At 38.0% G+C, this 22,984-nt stretch overlaps 1 protein-coding gene across 3 annotated transcripts in view; it reads left to right on the forward strand.

The window, feature by feature from the left end:
• NKAIN2 (sodium/potassium transporting ATPase interacting 2) overlaps positions 1–22,984 on the forward strand; it is a 1,036,186-nt gene that overhangs the window by 996,969 nt on the left and 16,233 nt on the right. For all 3 annotated transcript variants that reach the window (XR_004029344.1, XM_003255655.3, XM_003255653.4), the window contains one exon: positions 9,888–9,948. Coding sequence is in view for 2 of the 3 variants with exons in the window: in XM_003255655.3 (XP_003255703.1) it covers positions 9,888–9,948 (61 nt within the window). In the remaining variant the exon portion in view is untranslated. The remainder of the gene's footprint in view (positions 1–9,887; positions 9,949–22,984) is intronic.

The following is a 22,984-nucleotide window of genomic DNA, read 5'->3' on the forward strand; positions in this document are numbered from 1 at the left end:
TGGCATTTCCTTTCCTACCTCCCAGCTGTTACCAGGATGTGAGGGGTTGGTTAGATGATTGGTTGGTTTTGAGGTTTAAGCACTAAAAATAAAAAAGTAATGCACAGAAATACAATTGCACTTTTTCCTAGGTTATATATTCCCAAATGGTAATAATGGTATTGCTAGTAATTAATGAAATCCCTTCAGTCTGAGGTATATGACATTCTGTTTCACCCTTGCATTGGCTGTGAGCTATGTAGAAAGAAGATAATCTAAGATTTATATTGAAAAGAAGGTAACTCAGATGGAAAGGAAGAAAGGGTCAGTGAAGAACACCAATTATAGCCAAGTTCTGACTCCAAAGTTATTCAGTCCAACTAAATTATACTGCTACACATGGATAGATTTGACGGGCCTTTTAAGTGATACTTCGATTCAGTATTGTGCCTTTTAAAATTGCTTTGGGAAAAAACTGGTCTTCAAATTTGTGTCTTCCCCAATCCACATCTTATTCCCCTGGAGGGTTCTTTTTCTTTTCCTACCTTCACTCCCATTCATCTTCCTTGCCACATACTGCAACAAGTACTTTGCTTCGGAGGCACGCTTTATTGGATGCCACATAAAATACCTTTTCATAAGCTTAAAGCTTATTCCCACAGATGTCATGGGAAAGGGACCAATTGCTCTAAGGTTCCTACTTAACTATATTTTCAAAACCCTAATAATACATCTGAGTTTACGATAACATTTTAAAGTCACTCTTCTGTCTATCTGGTTTGTCCTGATGTGTCCATTGTGTTTAACTTTTTCTTTTTTAGTGCAATGAGAGTACTACTGACATCACTTTTGTATAATGTTAATCAATGCATTATTTTTGATCACTGGATATGTGCTGAAGTCTCAGGTGCATTGTATATTCCACACTTTCCTTATCTTCCAATCTAGTACCTCTAAAAAAAGGAAATGTTAATGTAGTTTTAGCCCCTTTCTTTTTCCAAATGCACCTATTTAATGCCAGTTATTTTTGCCACTAAGTATTTTAATACAAATAATCTTCTCTCCTAGTCTCTACAGAGAAATCTGGCCTTGTATTCCCATTGTCATCACTGGGGCAGCATACTCCTTCCAGTGAAATACACGGATCCTTCTTTAGCCTTGTCTACTAATGTTAGAGAATATTCAGTATGGGCTAATTTATTTTTACAAATGCCTTACCTTTTGTACAGTTAATTTTGCTATTGGTACCCCATTATCTCTGAGCAAAAATTGTGCTACTTGTACCATTTGCTCCCCAAAGAACTATGTAGTGATTTTGTTCAAAAATTCTGTAGACAGTATTGTGTACATTTTACAGAATATTTAAAAATTACGCTTTCTGCTTCAAATGATTCATTATGAATAAATCAGAGTTCCTTTTGCACATTACAAACATACAATCTTAAACTTAGCTTTACCATTAAAATAGTATGGTATTATTGATAGTTGCTTTTTACGTTTCCCAATTATTTTCAATGAATAGTTTTGGTTAAGGACTCCCCTATGGCTCTTATCTCTAAACCAGAAGGCAATTTCGTGGCAGTTCTATTGCACTAGATTAGCCATTTCTTTGATCATCTCCCAACCCGCACATGTATGGAATGGTTGAACTACTGCTCTCAATACAGTTTTAAAAATGAATCTGATATTTAAACCCTGAGAGAGATATTAACCATAATGACATTTGAATGTTATTAGCCATCTTTCGTCCTGCCTGAGTATCTTCTGCTCTGCCCAGTTTACTAATACACCAGACTCCTTTGAACTAGGATAACTTTTTGATAAGTTTGGACTGAAGAAATCTACCAGTTTCCAGAGACTATTTCATAACAGGAATGATTGGGTAAACCAGTGTTGGCATTTAGTTCAGTCTATTTCCCAGCTTAAAGTAGATAATACCAGTTTGCATGTATGTCTAGTTTTATTTAACCTTTTAAAAAGTGTTTAATACAGTCATGCTTGATGATGCAGCAGAATACCTAAAGGCTGGTCTTAAGATATGTTTCTGATCCTCTGAAAAGCTTTTCTGACCCAGTAGGCTGTGAACATTCACAATAGCCCTTGAGGCAATCCTCCATGTGTTACTGCGGGTTGATAACTGCACCTGGATTATTCGTAGCAGAGAAAATTTGCAGTGTGCTCCACAATAGTCCAGCCAGTGGATTAGTATGAGATAAGAATCATCTGGTAAACAATAGAGAGGATATACCAGCCCACATAATAAAGTACTTCATATAAAGACCTTCATTAATAACACTGATATGATCACATTTGAATCCTTTGCTGAAGCAATCTCAAATTATGTAGATGGAATAAGATGAAAAAGAGCAAGTAAAAATCATCTGCAACTTAAAATTATACTTTGTGTGTGCATAATATCCTTCTGTTCAAATTCCTATTACAAAAAGCATGGGCTTAGAGCCTATGAATTATGAATTCAGAAAATTGGATTATTTAATTTAAATAAAATATACAACCAATTTATTTGCAATGTGAGATAATTGTGGATAAAAAGTAGTGTTGCTACTCCTCATTTCTAATCATGTTGGCATAAAGGCACAAAATTAAAATGTGTCTTTGTACTTAAGGAAACAAGCATATCTACTTGGTTTAGATATATTTATAATTTATAAATTATAATATGAAGGTTTTTAAACATAAATAAATGTGTCCTAAAATGTAGTATTTTTCAAGTAAACTTTTATGGTGAGATAATTATAGATCACATGCAATTATATGAAATAAAATGAGAGATCCTGTGTACACTTTACCCAGTTTCTCCAAATAGTATTACATTACAAAAATTAGTACAGCTTCACTTTTGGGATCTGGGTATTGATACAGTCAAGACACAGAACAGTTTCATCACCACAAGGATCCCGTATGTTGCCTTTTTATGGCCACATCCACTTCCTTCTAACCTACCCTCTTTAGTCCCTGGAAACCACCAACCTGTTCTCAATTTCTACAATTTTATTATGTCAAGAACGTTCTATAACTAGAATCGTATAACATACAACCTTTTTGGGTTGGCTTTTTTTCACTCACCTCAATTCTATGGAAATTCATGCAGGTTGTTGCATGTATCAGTCATCCCTTCCTTTTTCTTGCTGAGTACTATTTCATGGTATGCATGTACCATAGTTTGTTTAACTATTAACCCACAGAACGACATTGGGGTTGTGCCCACCTTGGGGCTATTATGAATAGCGATGTTATACATATTAGTGTACAGGTTTTTGTGGGAAGATGTTTTTATTTCTCTGAGATAAAATTGCACTCCTGGGTAGGAGTGCAATTGCTGGATCATATGGTAGTTGCATGTTTAGTTTGTAAAGAAACCTCCAAACTGTTTTCCAGAATGGCTGTACATAAATGTTTCCCTGTTTCTGCTTTCAAGATATCTGTTTTTGGGTTTCCTAAGTTTGACTGTCATGCATCTTGGCATGAATTTCTTTAGATTTATACTGTTTGTGATTCACTAAGCTTTTTGAATTAGTAAGTTTGTGTCCTTTGCCAAATTTCAGAAGTTTTCAGTCATTATTTCTTTGAAGACTTTTTCGGTGCTGACCTATTTCTCCTTTCCCTTCAGGACTCCAGTGGGGGAAAAAAAAGTTGGGTGTTTTGTTAGTTCCATGAGTCTCTGAGGCTGTGTGCATGTTTTCCAGTTTACTTTGTCTCTGTTGCTTAGTTTAGGTAATTTCTATTGTTCAATCTTCAAGTTCACTGATTCTTTCCTCTGTCCCCTCCACATTTTTCAGTTCTAAGTTTTCAGTTTGGTTCTTCCTTATATATTCTATTTCTTTGCTGAGACCTTCTAATTTTTTAATTTATTTCAGGCATGTTTGTAATTGCTTATTGGAGCATTTTTGTGATCTCTACTCCAAAATATGTGTCAGAAAATCTTAACATCTCTATCACCTCTGTGGTTAGGTTACATTGGCTGTCTTTTCATTCAGTTTGAGGCCATCCTCATTGTTGGCATGATTAGTAATTTTTAATTGAAACATGGACATTTGGGGTATTATGCTATGAGACCCTAGATCTTAATTAAACCTTTAATTTTAGCTGATTCCTCTGATGCTGTTTTGATAGGAGAAGGAGGGATGCTGACTTATTTCTGCCAACCGGGGATAGAAGTCCAGGGTTCCCACTTAGCCTCCATTGAGACTCAAGGTGGGAAGGGCTTTTCATTAAGTTTGGGAGGCTGTGGAAGGTCCTGCTCCCCACTAGCCTCTGACTGATAGCTCCATAACTGGCAAGAGCCTTATTACTGCTCCAAGGTGGCTTTCACTGATGCCACGGGGGTGGTGGACTGGCCTCAGTACTGCTGGGCATTGGTAAAAGTCCTGATCTTCTACTAAGCTTCCACTGACATCACCCCAGTGGGGAGAAGAGAGCGTCTGCCTTGTTACTGGAGAGTGAGGCTAAAAGTCTGGATTACTCATGAGGCAGCGGGGAAGTCTTGGCTCCCTACTCTTTGTTGCTGTGGTTGGGGAGTGGGGCTACAATTTTTGTGTTTTTGTTATGTTTTGTTCTGTTTTCTATGGTGTTGGCTAAAACAAAGAGGTACTATCATTGTAAAACTTTCTGTCTTGCTGGGCTGCCTTTTCCCTTTTCTCTGGTCTTTTGGCTAGAGACAGCAAATGTTTACTGGGGCTTTTAAAAAATCTGTACCTGTTGGCATTTCAGAGTTATAGGCTTCTTCAACTCCAAGTAAGTCTGGTGTATATGAAATAATAATAATAATAATAATAATGGAATTCACCTTCATGTACTTTCTTGAGTACGAAAGGCCATAGCTGGTCTGCCTCAAAGTCTTCTTGTGATTGTTATATATATAATGTTCAGAGTTTTTAGTTGTACTTAATAGGAAAGATAGGGAAAGGTATCCCTCCCATTACTCCAACTTCCCAGAAACTGAAATCCAGAATGTAATAGATTAAACACTAAGGTTGCTATATTTTCAATTATTACAATTAAATCTTTTAAAATACTTACCAAAAGGCTTTTGTTTCATTTTTTCTATTAGCTTCTAAGTGAATTTCTGGGACATACAATCATAATTTGGTTTGTGGATACAAAAAAGAATTTTAATCTGATTTAGTTATAGAGAGAAAATAACATTTCCTTCCAGTCAGTAATAATATCAAGATGATATGTAATTCCTTATCAGGTGAATTAGAAGTGAACAAATCACATTAGATACATGAAGGTGAAAAGATAAATAAAAATAAAAAAAATTATACTTAGCTCTGCTTTGAATGACAAAGACTAAAACAACTAGAATATTTTATTTCTTTCACTAGTGAATAATTGTGTGTTTGCCTAGGATAATGCCACAGGTCCCTTCCATTATTATTCTAAGCATCTTTAAATAAGGAACAAAATAAAATTATTTTCTTTCAATTGCAGATACTCACATCTACTCTAAAAACATGAGCCTCTATTATCTGCTTTGTGCCCCGTTACTTCCCCTTATACAGCCCAAGCTTCTCTGAACTGGGCCACTTCCTCCTCCCTAAATATATCTATTTCTTCCCAGCTCTAGTCTGAACTCCGCTTGGAAGATGTACTCTCCATCTCTCTGTACCCCTCTTTATTCCCTTTCAAGCCCTCCCACCTCTCAAGGTCTATCTCAAAAGTGCCAAGCACCAACCTACTCTGAGAATGGATTACCAGTTCTTGGAGGAAGCAGCACCTTTATTTAGCCTTAAAGAACGAGTTAGTATCCATTAGTTGTTTTTCCTGACGGATATTAACTCATTCTTTAAGGCCAGCTTAATACCTGGTAGATGAAATAATCTGTACAACAAACCCCCATGACACAAGTTTACCTGTATAACAAACCTACATATGAACCCTAGAACTTAAAATAAAAGTGAATTAAAAAATTAAAAAGAAGACCTGGGAAGTAAGCCGGCAGTACTGCCATGTAAAGCTTTATATCCAGCTTAGCAACTCAAGACTCTTTTCAAAAACAAATGCAAAAAAAGAATGAGTTAGAATTACACATTACTGGAGGTGCAAGGCTGAGTAGGGAGGGGAAGGAAGAGGTACAGGGCATTAGCCTTCTTTGTTGGCAGACTGGGAAAATGAGTTAAGGAACAGACAACGAAAGCTACCTGATAGATGTCAGCAAGCTACCAACAGCTTTCTACTGACATCAATTCTGACAAGGATTGGTGAGAAATGAGGCTAGACAGGAAGTCAAGTAACACATCAGGAAAGATATGGACCCATGAAAAATGTTATACTTTTGTAGGGGGTGCTCCTTCAGCTTATTGTGTAGAAAAATGGCATAGTTCCATTGGCAATCTGACACACTGGAGGCCCACTGATTATGGCCCTAATCTGGTCTTCACAGCTTTGCTTCCATTGCTCTAGTATGAAGTCCCCAAACTCTCGTCAGATGTAACTACTGGCTCTTACCTAAACACAACCCCTATCTTCCCTGCTTGATAATCTCACTCTGGAAAAGCAAATACCATTTTGCCTGTCATCTGCAAAAATACATATAATGCTCTTCCAAGGGTGTTTGTGAGGATTAATGGGCTAACACATGAAAGTGTCCAGTCTACTGTTTGTTGTCATTTATTAGGAATACAATTTTCTTCCTTCTTTCTGAAGATTTACCCAAATCTACTTCAAATTAGTTATATGAATACCTGCTACAAAATTGCAGACTCCTTAAAGCTAGGACTATATTTCAAACGGTCGCTCTAACCAGGGGAAATTTTGCCTTTTTGAGGGCATGTGACAATGTCTAGAGATATTTTTATTGCCTCAATTGTTGACAGTCTCGATTGTAGGATGATATTGTTTAAACATTGACAACACATAACAGCCTCAATAAAAAAGTACTTCCCAACCCAAAATGTCACTGGTGACTAGAACTCTGCTTTAGTTCATCATTGTAGCCCAGGTAGCAATTAGCAGAGTTGCGCATTATAGGAGATTGGATTCGTCTGTTCTCACACTGCTAATAAAGACATACCCAAGACTGGGTAATTTAAAAAGGAAAGAAGTTAAATTGACTCACAGTTCAGCATGGCTGGGGAGGTCTCAGGAAATTTACAATCAAGACAGAAGGGGAAGCAAAGACCTTCTTCACATGGTGGCAGCAAGGAGAAGAATGAGAGCAAAGGAGGAGAAAAGTCCCTTGTAAAACCATCAGATCTTTTGAGAACTCACACACTATCATGAGAACAGCATGAAGGTAACTGCTCCCATGATTCAATTACCTCCCACCGGGTCCCTCCCACAACACATGGGGATTATGGGAACTACAATTCAAGATGAGATTTGGGTTAGGACACAGCCAAACCATATCAGAGACATTCAGAATTGTGGGAAATAATTCGAAACCTCTTTCTATAGGTAAATTTTATAAATTGCCACTGGGGAGGTAAAATTAAATTAGAAATTTTTATTGTGTAGGGTAATTGGAAGATAGCAGAGTTTGTGAATCTTGGTTAATTTGGGGGACACAAATTTCCGTTTGTAGTTAGAGGTGACCAACTTAAAAGCTAAAGTTCTCTTAATCAGCAAGCTTTTGTAACAAAATGCAGCAGGATTTACTTTTATATCAAAGGAGCTCCCCAGATAGTTAAAGAATGAAAATGAATATAATTAAAAGATCACTGGCAAGCAGAATGCAGAGCAGTGCCTTAGCTGCATTCTGGGAGAGTGCACTTAATAATCAAGAATCTAGTGACACTTTAATGAGAAGTTTAAACTTATTGGCCATGAATCTCAGAATGTATCGATTCTTGTTACCTAGATTTTCATTTCAAAGAAATGAATTGATGAGTAAGAATTTTTTTAAAACAGTTTGTAATTAGGGCAAATTGCTTTACAAATAATTAATAAGCATTTAACACTGAAAAGAAGAGGAAAACTATTGATAAACCTGTAACATTTAGCCACATATAGTAAGAACTCAATGTGGAGGAAGAGGTGAAGCTATAAGCAATACCAAGGGGATTTAACCAAACCCACAGGCTCTTTACCTAGACACAGCCAGATCCAAGTACCAATGACAAGCACCCATGGGACTGGCTCACTCCATAAAAAGAGCATTTTCATGGGTCCTGGTGGATAAAAGACCAAGATGTGTTAGTATAGTCTCTATTTTTCCAGTACCATGAAAATGCTTGAGTTTGAACAAATCAAAATCTTTGCTAAACAGGAAAATAACAGGAAAATAGGAGACATTGGTTTTTAATTAGTACTCGGAACTCCAAAAATAAGTCCCATAAAAACAAAGACCTTGATGACTCTATTATATAAAGAAGTGGTTCTTACTATCACTATCTTATTGCCAATAGCTCCATATAATTCAAAGAGAAACATGCTGATTTGATGAGTTTTCTAAAATATTTTTTAAAAATAAAACTCATTCTTCTGATATAGCATCAGTGGTATTTATTTTTGACTCTCTATGATGTGTACTGGTACACATACTACAGTTGGCGGTAGAGATGGCAGGGGGTATGCCTTCCCTCTCCTCCAGGATCTAAAAACAAAAGCGTTTGAAGACCATATTGCATAAGTCTTCTTCCTTCAACTCTGCCTCCCCAGTGTGGTCACTAGGGCCTCCTGTATTGTCCAGGAATGACTACTGTTTTATCCTATGCCAGTTCTTTTTGGAAGATAGCTAGAATCTGCCAGAACGTGCTTTCTCTCTCAAATCCAAATTAGGGACTTAAAAGTTTCTTTCACCAGAGGCCACTTTGATTCCTAACAGTTCTGCACTCATTAAATACCTGTTAGTGTACCCTTTGACTTAAAATGTTCCACTCACATCCTCCAGAAGATCACTATCTGTCATCTAATGAAAAACAACTTCATTAGGCTTGTCGTGGCAGTTCCTTTTTTTCCCATGCTTTCGCTTCCTGATTGAAGACTGCAGCTTTTCCTAATGTTTTCTTCCCCACACTAAATATTATTGTGTGGGGTCAGTCCTCAGCCAGATCAATGCCTGTCTGAAATGTCATTGTGAATAATCTTCATCACTGTTTTGAGGACATACCTTTAAGGATTCCTCCAAACTAGATCAATTTGCAAAAAAAGAAAACAAATAGTTTTCCACTTATCCAGAAATTATATTTGTTTCTTTTGACTAGTGCTCATAAGTTGACTAAGTAAATATTGTACTAATAGGAAGGAATACAAAAACACCCAATCTGAGAAAATAGAGATATCAAATGACTTTACTGTGCTCCCTTACAAGCACACAGATCTTTTTGTAGTGTTTCAGAAAAGACGATGTGATGTGTGTAATGCCATATTCAATGCATTTTGATGATACTCCCTACTTACAGGTGTCCATCTCATCACTTCTCTGTAACATATTGTCTTGATTATACTCAGTATGCCCTGGCTCCTGTTACAGATCTGCATTTTCCTTACAAAGAGCCCATGCAACAAACCACAGAAACACCTTAATGTTTTTCCCTCAAAGCATTTTTCTGACAGTCTGTGGGAGTCCAAGTTTTAGAATCTTAGGCTATGAGCCAATGAAAAGTAAACTAGAAGTTGATTGGCACAAATGCAAATGTTAATCCATTAGTGAATGGTTATAAGTCTTTTTCTGTATTGAAAATAGTTTGTTTTAGATTGCCTGGCAATTATCAAGTCTTACACAAAAACGCAGGTCAGAGAAAAACAGAGTAATATATTTATTTACAACACAGATGAGCATCATTTGAATCAGGAATCCACACTGGAGTCAAGATCCAGTCCAATGAGCCATGTTGGAGCCCTAAGTCTGGTTGTAAACTGCCTGACTTTGAAAAGCCACTCCCCAGTGAGGTTTGGTTTTGGTGCCTTTGTCTGATGTCTAAAGCATCTCTGTTTTGTTTCAGCTGGCAGGTTTCATCTACGCCTGTTATGTTGTGAAATGTATAACTGAAGAAGAGGACAGCTGTAAGTATTAAAGCTCTATTCTGTTTCTTTCAAGTTCAAAGAATCTTCTTTACTGCCTCCTACTTAGCCTTCCTATTCCTCAGACAAGATCCCACAACACAGCATTAGAATGGAAAATAAGCCTTTTGTGCCCATCAGACTAAAGTGTTTCTCATAACAGTATCCAGCAAATTGAAGAATGGAGAAGCACCCATTCTGAAAACATAACTTCTTTCTTTTCATTGAAGGCCTTTTAAAAATGTTTCCTCTTATAAACAATTCTAGTACGGAACAGAGAGGGGAGATTGGAGATGGAAATGATTTTAAAATGTGGCTAACTTGACCACTCTCTTTTTATGATCCCTTTATTAGGTATTGATAAGTAACCAGTTTTATCCAAGACCACAAATCCCCAAAATCAACAATTTGTAATAATTCCTAAGATTCTTATAAAAACTGACTTCAGATTAATTCAGAGAATTTGTCTTTGGGAAATCAAATATCCATCTGTCCTTTTTGTTCCTACTATTTGATACAAATGGCTAGAACTCTAACTATGTCAAAGTCTCAACATTGAGACATATTGCTTGATCCAGAGTTTAGATCCCAGTATCCTCTTACAATCCTCCCAGTGGCTCTGTTGTTCTCTGCTCTCTGAAACATGGAGGGTAAAAGGTTTCATTCCATCCCTGCCCCTAAGGATCTAAAATAGGAGAACTGGGGAAAGTACTTCTATTCTCTGTGGGTACTATCATGGATAATTGCCTACATAGTTACATTTACTCTGAGGAAAAATCAGAATTGGGAATCATTTTTCTTGGTTTCAAAAAATATTTATAATGTTGGGTTTTTAAAACAGTAAGGAAAGAGGAAGGTGAGAATATGATGATTTGAGGAAAACATGCAAAGATAAATATATGTTTCTTCTTCCCTTTCCAATTATACTGGAAAGGAAGAGGCAATATCAAGTGATTAATGTAGAAGAGGCACTTTTCAATTGTACTCATACATGATATAAAATCAGAAGTATACAGTATATAATTTATTTCATATATAAAAGGAAATGATGGTCCTTTCACTAAATAAGCATTTGTAAAATATTCCTCAGTGTTTCAAGTGCTATGTCAGCCTTTGGAGATTTTACGATGAGTCATACACAATATTTTACGTGTAGGAACTTGCCAAATAGTAGGGTAAAACAAACATATGAGCAAATAAGTATGAAACTGTGTAGTGCATGCTGTGGGTAAAGAGAAGAAAGAGATCAGGAGAAGGTTCATAGAGAACACTTTTGAGCTTGATCTAGAAAGATGAATAGATCTTTATTGTGTAGCTGGTATGGAAGTGAGGGGTGGTCCCAGGCAAAAGGTGAAAAAGCATATCATGGCCAGATTAATATGACTGAATTTGTTTCCTGTGCTACAGGTAGACAGCTGGAGAAAATTGGAAAAACAAGTATGGATGAGATAGTTGAAAAATGGGTATGAAAGATTAAGGAGTTTGGGCTTTATGTAATAAAATCACAGATGAAAGGGCAGGTAGCTTATAAAAAGAGATTAACATAATCAAAAATGTACTTTAGAAAAAATACATTAGCATCATTATAAAGAAGAGACTCAAGAGGGGGAAAGATTAGGGAAAAGAATTAGTTAAGACACCATGAAAGTGAGACATGAGATAATGTGAATCTGGACAAGGATCAGTATTGGAGATAGAGAGGATAGATGTGCCATGAGACAAGCCGAAATGACACGATTAGTGGGCAATGGTGGGTACTGTGATAAAGGAAAAGGAGGAGACTGTTAGATTCCTGGGTGTCTGATGCAAGTGAATGGGTAGATGGAATTGCCACTTGCAAATAAAAATGGGAATAAGATCACTAGTTCAGTTTGCACAGGTTGAGTTTGAGGTACCTAGCGCCTATACAAGAGAAGACATCCAGTAAGCACTTGTCTTATACAGAAAAGATTTATTCAAAGATTAGGAAGGGCAAAATATATATGGATTTTAAAATGTGTGGACCAAACAAACTATGTAAGTTCATTGAGATATTACCATTCGGTGTCTGTGTGCCAAATCCCTGATGAAGGGGAAGTCCCCACCTAATTTTCATATGAAATTTGGGCTTTCTCTGGGCTATGTTGTTTGATTTCATTTCACAATGATAGCAGTGCGTTTTTATCTTCAGACAATACTTACTGACATACCATGTCTCCTACATGCATAATCAGTATTTCAGCAGAATAGCACCTCTCAAAGGAAATCTCAGAAATGCTAGTTCCACAAGACATACTGCTCAAAAAAAAAAAAGATTCCAAAGCCAAGTAAGTTTGACACTGAAAATTTAGAATGCACATTTATATATTAACATTTCTGAGAGTACTGCCAGAAAGAAGTATGAACTTTTTTTTGTTTTCTAACCCACGGTTTTGTTTTAATCATATTACCTTGAGGCCAGACACAGATCAAAGAGAAAAACCAGCAAGAGTTCTACGGCTTGATTATATCCACAGTTCCCGGGGGAGAATACCACCTACCCCACAGGGGAAGAAGCGGGGTCAGCCATGAGGCAGAGAGAGAGCGGAATCTTTAGTTCGAGTCCTACAAGAAGAAATGGATGAGGCAGGGTAGGAAGGCTTATTAGGGTAGGTTAGCTATGTTGCAAAGTGGTGGCCCATGAAATTCATGTTCACTGTGACTATTAATGCATAGGTTTAGGGCTATCTAAAGTCTCCACATGTTTTTTGGGGATGAGCCAAGGCTTACTTGGAAACAGCTAGTGGTCATTTTGTAGATGTTAAAGCATCAATTTATAGAAATTAAAAGTATGGTTAATGCAAGTCTTCCAAAATATTTGAACACAAGACTCCTGTTTTTCATCAACCCCCACCCCCCGCCCCTGACCCGGCCACCTCCAAAAAAAAGCACTTAATATTCTGGAGAATTCTTCTAAGGGAATTCTTCCCTAAATCAAGTTTTGGCCAAATCAATGTAAATTCAAGGAGATTCAAAGTCACCAATATCTGTTGAAAGATCAAGTTATCTCTCAATCATCTAATAAGACTTTTTTCCCCAAAAGACTCCAAAAAATAACATATATGTTTTTATGTGTATCTTGACCACACACCACATCTGCCTTTATTAATCCAAAACACAAGCAGACTTCTCAAAGACATGTTTTATCATGTTTGTCTTATTGCTGAGTGGGCAAAATATGAACTCTTTTTTAAATTTTTATACACAAGTAGACTGACACTTGCCTCAGATGTTCATGGGACTAGTAAACAGGTGGGAGGAGATGTTCATTTGGGCTGGCTCTCTGTCCAGTGGTCTTTGGTGACTTTCGGTCAGGTTCATTTACTTGTAGTCATTCACACCTAGACAGTTATGAGTATCTTTTGGTAACAATGCTTTGGGTTGATATTCTCTATATATAATCACTTGCCTGATGTTTATCCTCAGACACTGCCTGGACATATGACTTCCAATCCATAGAATAAAAAAGGTTTGACATTTCTGTATCATTTTGGTAATTATATTACAAAAAATTATCCTGATCCAAAGTTTGGTGAAAGATTAAAATAAAACCACTCTCAAGCAAACCCTGAAACATGGGAGGGGTTTAATGTACATGTAAACACTGAGAGGGTCTCTATGTGCCTATTTTTACCCACTGTGGATTTGCAATAATGCATCATCATTTGCAATGAAACATAGTGGCAGGAGTAGGTGCTAGCTACCTGCTTGCCAAATTGGTTAAGTTTCCATTACTAAGAGCCTTATGAGGAACAGAGGACAGCTTTGGCTCTGTAGCTTGTGCTTAGAATGGCTGTGGAGATAAGGGCCCAATGACGGCAACTGGACAAAATGTTCTTGAAGTCAATTAAAAGCTAATCAGTTATGTGCTCAGTTCTGATACCTCAGCCTCACAGCAACAGATGTATCCACAAAACTTCAGAGGAAAGAGGCAGAAACCTCCAGGAAGCAATGGAGAGGGTTTGAGCTCAATGAGCAAAGACTCAAGCCTAGACTCAATGAAATAGCAATAAATCATCATTGAAACAGAGAGTTAGGCTCATGAACATCAAATGCTTGAGAACTTTTATCCCTTATGTATCCCTTTAAGCAGTATCTCATTCCTCTTCTAGGGCCCAGTTTGATATTTATAGAGATACTGTTTTAGTTCCTTTGGGGTACTATAGCAACATATTATATGTAGGGTGGCTTATAAATGACACAAATTTATTTCTCACAGTTTTGGGGGCTGGAAAGTCCATCAAGGCACCAGCAGATATGGCTTCTAGTGAGGGCTGGTTTCCTTGCTCATAGGTGATACCCTCTTGCTGTAGCCTCACATGCGGAAAAGAGGCAAGGCAGCCCTCTGGGGCCTCTTTTAGAAGGTCACTGATCCCATTTCTGAGGGCTCCACTGTCATGACATAACCACCTCCTACAGGCCCTACATCCTAACACCATTACATTGGTGATTATGTTTCAAAATATGAATTGGGGAGGGACACTAACATTTACATCATAGCAGACACTATATTGCAAGGGTTTTTGTCTTTTTCCATTGAAAAAAATCAGGACCTTGAAGTTTACATCTCTGACCCTTTAGTTATCTAAGCCAGAGCCACAGCTTGGCAGGCCAGCTGGTTGTGCAGACTCACAGGGTGCCACTGCCATCTGCTGTGCCTACCAGGAGATGACAGCAACCCTCAGAGCAGAGATCCCAAATTAGATGTGCCACTCCTTCCCCCATGAATTAGTTAGCTAGGGATGCCATAAAAACACACCACAGACATAGTGGCCTAAACAACAGAAATTTGCTTTCCAAACTCTAGGTGTTAGAAACCACAGGTTTGGTTTATCCTGAGGCCTCTGTCTTTGCCTTGTAGATGGCACTTTCTGTTGGATTAGGGCCCTATCCTTATGACCCCATTTAACCTTCATTACCTCTTCAAAGGGCCAATTTCCAAATATGGTCAGGCGCATTAGGAGTTAGGCCTTCAACATATGCATTTGAGGGGGATCACAATTCAGTCCACATCCAAATACACACACACACACGCACACACCCTCCACGTGTGTCCCGGACACTGGAAAATATCTGTGGAGCACAGATTGAGGATAGATGCAGCTCACTGGCCCATCAGATGCCTGTGGGTAAGAGGCTTCAGGGCTGTGTTGCTGCCAGGCCAGCTCCATACTCACTGCCACCAGGCAGGAATTCCCACTCGGGATCTCCTACTGTGGGGTGATCTGCCTCTAGATGAGTAGCTTCTCCCCAGGATAAAAGCTGAGGCCCCTGCTCTAGAGGATGTGGCTTGACCTTCAAACCCTATTTGAGTGGGCCACCTTCACAACATACTTTTATATATTTGTTCATGAAAAGGCAGCGATACATCTTGGGAGAAAAGGCTTTCTCCAGGAAAGCAGGCATCTCGCTGTGCTGTCTTTGTGGCATGGCTCTCTGCTGTGTCATCTGTCACCAGCCATGCAGAGTTTTCCTTACGGCCTCCCGTCTTCTATTCCCCTCTACTTGTTCTCTTTTACACTATTCTGTAAAGAAAGAAAACATTTGGAGATTCCTGGTCGGGTGTGCCTTTTATTATAAATGTGGCTCTTCTGTCTCACTTCATAGTCGGTTTTTCCCCACTGCAGTCAGATGTCCACTCACAGTGATAGAATCAGGAATTGTCTTCAGTGCTTTATTAGCACTATTAGATGTGGCAATTAAAAGGAAGCCATGCAGCCATGGAAAATATTGCTAATCCATGATAGCAAAAAAAAAAAAAATCATCGTATGACTTCTCAATTTTTATTATGTATTCTTGTAAATCATTGGCTTAATAGTTAAACTAAAACTAAACGTTGGTCCTCTAGCAAATGAGTTCATTTTACTAGGTAGTCATTTTCTTTGCTCAAAGAGATTCAATGTATTTGCAAATGTTTAATGTTGAAATCATCTGGAGAGAGACACGGAATATCATTTAAAAAATAATATCGTAAGGGACTTATTTTGAAATCAATGCAGAAAAATGAATTCAAGATGCTTAAACTTGGAGTTAGACACATGCACATTTACACCAACCAAGCACAAATGTGTCAAAACCTGTCCTGAATTCCTCAAAATCAACTGGCCTTGGGATAAAAGTCACAATCAATTTATTGAATCTTTCATTTGAAAAGAAAACCACAGGAAATTATTCACTTCTCTGGGGCTAATAATTTTCTGTTATTTTTGTTTGATTTTTCTTCTAAAGCCTGCTGGCCTACACTTCTGTGTATTGAATTCCATTCTGTATGTTTTATCATTTCTCTAGTTTGTCAGGATCATTGGATTTGAATGCAGTTCTTTGAGCACAATCGCATACTCTCAACCATGGGGGAGGGTAGACATGGGAGCAGGGAGAACTATTTCCCCTTGAAAAAAATATTTGTTTCTTCCTGTCGATAAAGGAATGCAGAAAGCATAGACAATACAGATAAATAAAAAAAGGAAAATTAAAATAACTCCATAATTCTGAGTTCTGATACTCAGTTCAAATTTTGTTATATTATGTGCCTGCCTGCCTGCCTTCTTACCTGCCTGCCTGCCTGCCTGCCTTCCTTCCTTCCTTCCTTCCTTCCTCTCTTCCCTTTTTCCTTCCTTTCATACTCTCTTCTTTTCTTCCTTTCTTCTTATCTATTATCTATCTATCTATCTATCTATCTGTCTATCGTCTAACTGCATTCCTCCCATCTGATTGTTAGGGCCATATCATATATTCTGTTTGGTAGTCTGAGCTTTCTTTCACGTTTATAAATCACTCTTCAAACATAACCTAAGAGGGGATGATTAGAAGTTCAGAAAAGGTGCCAAGTTCTTGGGTGTCAGGTTGACAGGGAGAGTTGTGAGAAGAATATGTTTATTTTATCTGGCATCATACTGAAGCAATCAAATAAAATGTAGCATAATCTTAGTATCTTACTAATTTATCTTCTTTTTATAACATTTGTCTTATGAATTTGATGGTGACTGACTGAAAAAATTTTGTCCATATCTGCCAGTTTCCCACTAAGCCAAAAGTTGGTATTTATTTTCTTATCTCTGAACAGGATCACAAAGCCTGAAGACCCAGGCTTTGCACGCCACTAATCTCTGGCTATGCCTACAGAATCCTAGTGGGGCCAAGGTGAGAAAGGTGGCATCTTTCACCTTTCCTTCCCATTCCCACCTCTGCTCAAAGCACAGAAGTTCTGCATTTATTTAATTTTATATCGTTTTTGTTCTGCTTATGATTTGTTTTGAACTATGAGTTGTACGGGGTTAAAAATGATGGAAACCTGCCTACTGTTCTATTTCAGAACTTTAATTTTATAGGCCCAGAAAGATTAAATGACTTGCCCAAAGCCACTAGCTCATTCATGACCTTCCAACATTCAAATACAGTACACACTGATTCACTCAGGATGGAAGAATAGTAGGAGACACCATCAGGATCCACCCCTGTCTTGTTCCCTGCTGTATCCTTAGCATCTACCATATCCCCAACCTAGAAGAGGACTCAGGAAGTATTTGCAAAATAAATGAATGAATCAATTGGATCTCCACAAACATTCATTGACCTTTATGGAAACTGCCAAGGAAATATGACATCTCCTTAGAATTCAATGTATTCCGAGTAAATGAATAAGTAATTTGAATAACGCACCTGTCATTTTCTAAACAAGAGGAAGAAAGATGTGCTGCCATGTATAAAACTAAGTGATCAACACCTGGGACAGATGCTACATATGAATTTTCCTCCTGTCAATCAAATTCAAGTTCCTATTAGTGACAACAGCATTCTCCAACAGTGATACGTGTAATAATTTTCACATTGTCTCCCCAGATTGGTGAGCACTGGTTTGTTTTTCAGCCTTCTATTAAATTGCTCCCTCTTGTGATCATCTAACAGAAAACACATAAGCTATATTTTTAAATTTGGATATTCAGGTCAAAACTGAGTCTGATTCTTCAACATTCACTTCTTATTTTCTCTCTTTTCTCATAATATCGCCTCCATTATTCTATATTGCTTTTCACTCGTACACACACATACACACACACAATGTTCATCTTTAAATAAATCCGATATTTCCAAGTCAAGAATATGAGGGGAAAGAAGCTGATTCATTCTCTCTCCTCTGTTAATTAAGAACAATCAGAGCTTTGTTTCTACAACACAATATAGAGGTAACAATATTCAGATAAGCAAAGGAGGGCCTTTAACTGGGGTGTAACAAAAGAGGTATTTTTTATGCAAAGAATATTTCTGGCAGGGTGAGTTGAAGTTATCCAGCAGATGAAGAATACTGATGTTGTTTTAATAGCCTTAACAAAACAGAAACCATGTGACTTGAAGGAGAAGAAAGTAGTGACATTTACAGAAACGAATGAACAAAAACCTTGATTTTGCTGACTCTGCTTCTTCGGGTGGTGCAGACCCCCACAGCCTACCAGCAGTGGGTGTCCTGGGCTAGCTTCCTCACCATCTCTCTCTACCTTCTCATGGATAATGACATGAGAAAGAAAGCATTCAAGTAGCAGAAAAGTGGGGTGATTTTTGCAGCAGAATGTTGACATACATGCTCACAAAATAAAATCACTGGGATTCTTTAGTCCCATCTCCAAAGAACAAACTGAGAGCAAGACAAAGAGCTGGCACAGGAAAATGAAGTCTCTTTAAAAGCCCTCCAAATCAGAGACATGCTGAGAAGACAACATTCAAAGTTAGGCTCTTGATGAATGATGTTGGCCGGTGCCCACTTCCTTACACCCGGTTCTGCTTTAGTTTTAGAAGTGGCATCTCATAGAAACAGAAGGCTGTGTTCAGAGGTCTCCTTCTTAACGGCAGGAGGGCTAAGAAACAGCCCTGCACTTAGAGATCCTAGATCTCTAAGGATGCCCACCAGGTATGTGGAACGAAAACATCTGAGCAAAGCAGCCTACACCTAGCTACTGAAAGAGAGCCTTGGAAATAAGCCAGCTGGAAGTAAACCCTCAATCCTGTGTGACATTTAAATGAGGCTGCTCTGGCAGACGATACTCAGGGAGGCCTCCACTATGACTGGTTAGCGTTGTGTGGCAGGGAGTGAAAGAGAAACAAACTTAAAGCTCACAGGAGGTGCGGTTTGTTTAAATAATAGAGAGTAATTAGGCTGAAGACAAAAATCAGTGATGGCATTTTATAATTACAATTAATTTAAAGTTTAATTTCCTTTGGTGCTAAAATCTTACTTAAAACATTTACTGGGAAAGGAAATTAGGATGTTACTATCAAGAGGCATAGAGTGCTTCTGGGAATCCATGCCTATTATCACTTGAAAATTAGGTTAGGGCCAAAGTGGGAATTTCAATTCGTTTCTGAGAATAATAAATGGTGACCAGACCTCAGAGTCAGTGGGGTTGGCAGGGGCAGGCAGTGTAACATTTGCATTTACTTGTTTGTTTGTTTGTTTATAGGATTAATTGCAAATGTTTTCTGCAAAGAGTGTAGTTTATACATTAACAATCCTGCTACGAAATGAAAATTGGATATGAATTGCTGCTTTTGTAACTAATGAAGCTGATGTTGAATTCCCGTGTGGCACTGCAAAGGGAAGCACACAGTCACACATCCATACACCTTCACCACTGAATTAAATGGAACAGGGGACAGTATTTCTGTTGGCTCCAAACCCGTCAACCTGACTGTCCTCTCCAAGGCCCCAACTTTTTCATCATTCTGTTTTCCCATTCATGCCTCAGTTTCCAATTGCCATTTTCAGCAGCTAATCTTTCTGGAAACTCACTTAGTAAAATCAATGCATAATAGTAACAAGCAGATGGAAATAACTCCTTTGCACTAATTTTTTCCATTTATTATGCCTTTGTGGATTTGCTCATTTTAAACATTATATTGCTAACATTTGTATGTGAACTAATCCCAGAAATACAGAATTGTGTATAATCATAAAGTTATGAACAATATTAGTGGTCACCTACTGTAATCCCCTAATTTTAGTTAAGGAAAGGGACACTCAAATTGACTTGCTCAAAGTTAAACAATCATTTAGAGGCAGAACTGGGAGCAGAACATCGATGTCAAGATTCGAAGTATACTTTCCATGTCACTTCACTGTGATACCTGAGACAGATTCTTTTAACAAATATTTATTGAGCAACTACTGTGTGGTAGGCTATGTATTGTCACTAGGGATAAAGCAGGGAACCAAACAGATACCATCTTTGCCTTTATGGCGCCTACAATCCAGCGCACAATTTGCGAGAGAAAGAGAAATTGCAGTAAAGCTTGATGAAAGTTCAGACAAGGAAAGGGAATGGAGGTGCCATGGGAATGATTCCAAGAAGAGCTCATGCAGTTTAGCAAAGGGAAAGAAATTCTTCCCCGAAGACATGACGATTCAGCTGAAACCTAAGGGATAAATTAGAGGACTATGTAGAACTTAACGAAGACAGGCATGCCTTTTTTAAAAGGCACTACTTTTCAGATCCGTATTGACCAAAGGTACACCATAAGTCACACAGGAATGGTCTTAAGTTCTTTTAATGAACTCGATATAGGAAATCTAGTTTCAGCTTTCCCAAATACCAACAAAAGTGTTAGAGTAACCATGGGACATTCTCTTTCCTGAAATTGCTACTGTTGTTCTAAGAAGATGATTAATTTAAGCTCAGGAGTTTTGTGATTTTCATTTCTGGAGGCTGTAAAATGATACAAAGATGATGTTAGCAAAGATTACAAGGTAAAGAATATTTCTCGAATAGGTAATTACAGCACGCATGTTTTATTTTTTTATTTCCCTAAATATGCATATGTTAATGTACCCACAACCCTAATTAAAACTCCTGCATTTAAATGGGCTGTGGATTCTAAATATATTCTGGATGTCAGCTGAGAAGACATACCCAATCATGTCTAACAAGCTTACCTATAGCTTGTAATAACTGCTCCTTCCAATTTCATCTGAAAGACGTGTCATATATAATTGAAAGCAATTCGAACAGGTGAGAACAAAACAAAGACTGGAAAATCTAATCCATCCAAATGGCATGGCACAAAGTGAGCCCAGGCACATTTAAGATGAAGTTGGCATAGTTATTTCATCATAATCTTCATTACATGCTTCTCTACATTTACTGAAAGCATCAAAAGATATCTGATTCATAATTTTCTGACTCTAGCTTTACAGTTTCTCCACGCTATTAGTTCTCATCTCCCTCATCACCACTCCCTTCATCTGCCACCTTCATTCCCTTCATCGTGGATCACCTTCTTTACGGTGGAAAGAGGCTTCTCTAAGATGCCCAGTTCTGAAATTTTCTGCCTGATCGTAAACACCTATCTATTCTTTTTCCTTGTTCTCCTGCCTCCCTCTTGGAAAAAGTTTTCTTCACCCTTATTTGGAAGCTTCCCTCCACCGGAACCTATGTTTTTCTCATGCTTTGGGTCTTCCTACTCATTATCTATCTCCAGAATTAGCAAAAGGAATGGTGTTCTCGTTAGCATCCTTGCTTTCCTTCCTTGCTTGCACATCATTTGTGCTTAGACTTTCAACATCTGTGCCTGACGATGCCCAGATTCAATTTCTCCCCTTCTAATCCTGGGTGGTTGCTCATTGCTGGAGAAAGTAACTAAACCCGACAGCAAATGTGTACTTGCTACACTCAGCTGGGTGTTGTCTCCTGCTCAACCGTGCTTTCATTCTTCTGCATTTGACAAAGTGGCACTCTGGCCATAGGACCTGTTCCACACCTTTCCAGGATCCTTAAACCAAGTGCTGATACCTGAGCAAGTCAAATCTCTCAAATAGAAACTTCTTTGATTTTCCCTCAAGAACCTCGACAAATCTCTGTACAGGCAATTATTCTTTTGTCTTCTTGCAACCCTGCCCAAATCTGAGAGGAACAGGTAAGCTTCTCCTCTACAAAGTAATCCATCCACCAAGCTTTGGCCTATCATTCTGACTGATCCAGGACACTGAGCTCTCAGTGTCTTCATTCTTGACCATTCAGTGGACAGTTCCTTTTGCCCACATACGTGGCAAAGCCTCATAGACCACAGACAAGGCCAGCCCCGAATTCTTTGTGTTCTTTCTGATAATATACAAGGCCATTTCCAAAAGGATTCGAAATATGGAAATTCAGTTCTATGTAATTTTTTAAACATTTAACTTATTTTTTTCGACATTATGTCGCACAGGCTATTCCTGTTGCTTGTCCAATCACAGTTAACCAACTAAGTGGGCATTTGAAGGCTCTCCATAGACCTCCCTCTGGTCTCTTCGGCTTCCGTGGATGTCTTCTACACTTTTGTCGCTCTGTACAAAATTTTAGTAAATTCTAATACAAAGTTCTCTCTTTTGAGCCTTGTCTCCATCTATTCTCCTAGCCTTGGAAATGCTAATTATCGCAGTAAAGAGCCTAAATGTGCATTTTGAAGCATAATTCCAATCATTCCTTTTGTATAAATCCTTTTTGAAAAGAGAGGAGATCCCAGTCCTGCTCATAGTGTATTTTTAATATATATATACTTCTACGTATTACACACATATGACACCTGATTCTCTCAATAACCTTTCGAAGCTGAAATTGCTTTATTATCCTCACTTTACAGAGGAAGAAATTAAGACTCAGAGCAACTGTGACCTGATTATAGGTCCAATGCTGGTAAGAAGTAAAGGCACAACCTGAGCACAGGTCTTCTGACTCCAAAGCCCCCCATCTTGATGCTACCAAACAGATTCTACAACGATGTATCAAGTAGTGGCATTATGATATATCAAGTACTGGCATTATATTATTAAAACACTACCTGATAACAAGATCCAGGTCTCAGCAGAAAACCATCATGTGTTTCTTAAAATCTCACCTAAGGCACTGACCTCACTGAGAATTAGCAGATATGAACAAGAACAACAACACAAAATAGTTTATCAAGTGAAACTTATATTTCATTTTTTATTAGGCCTTCAGAACCAAAAGCTTAAAGTGGTTTTTCAACTAACGATATGCTTTATTTATTGTGATA

This window comes from Nomascus leucogenys, chromosome 3 (genome assembly GCF_006542625.1).
Source record: "Nomascus leucogenys isolate Asia chromosome 3, Asia_NLE_v1, whole genome shotgun sequence".
Classification (NCBI taxonomy): domain Eukaryota; kingdom Metazoa; phylum Chordata; class Mammalia; order Primates; family Hylobatidae; genus Nomascus; species Nomascus leucogenys.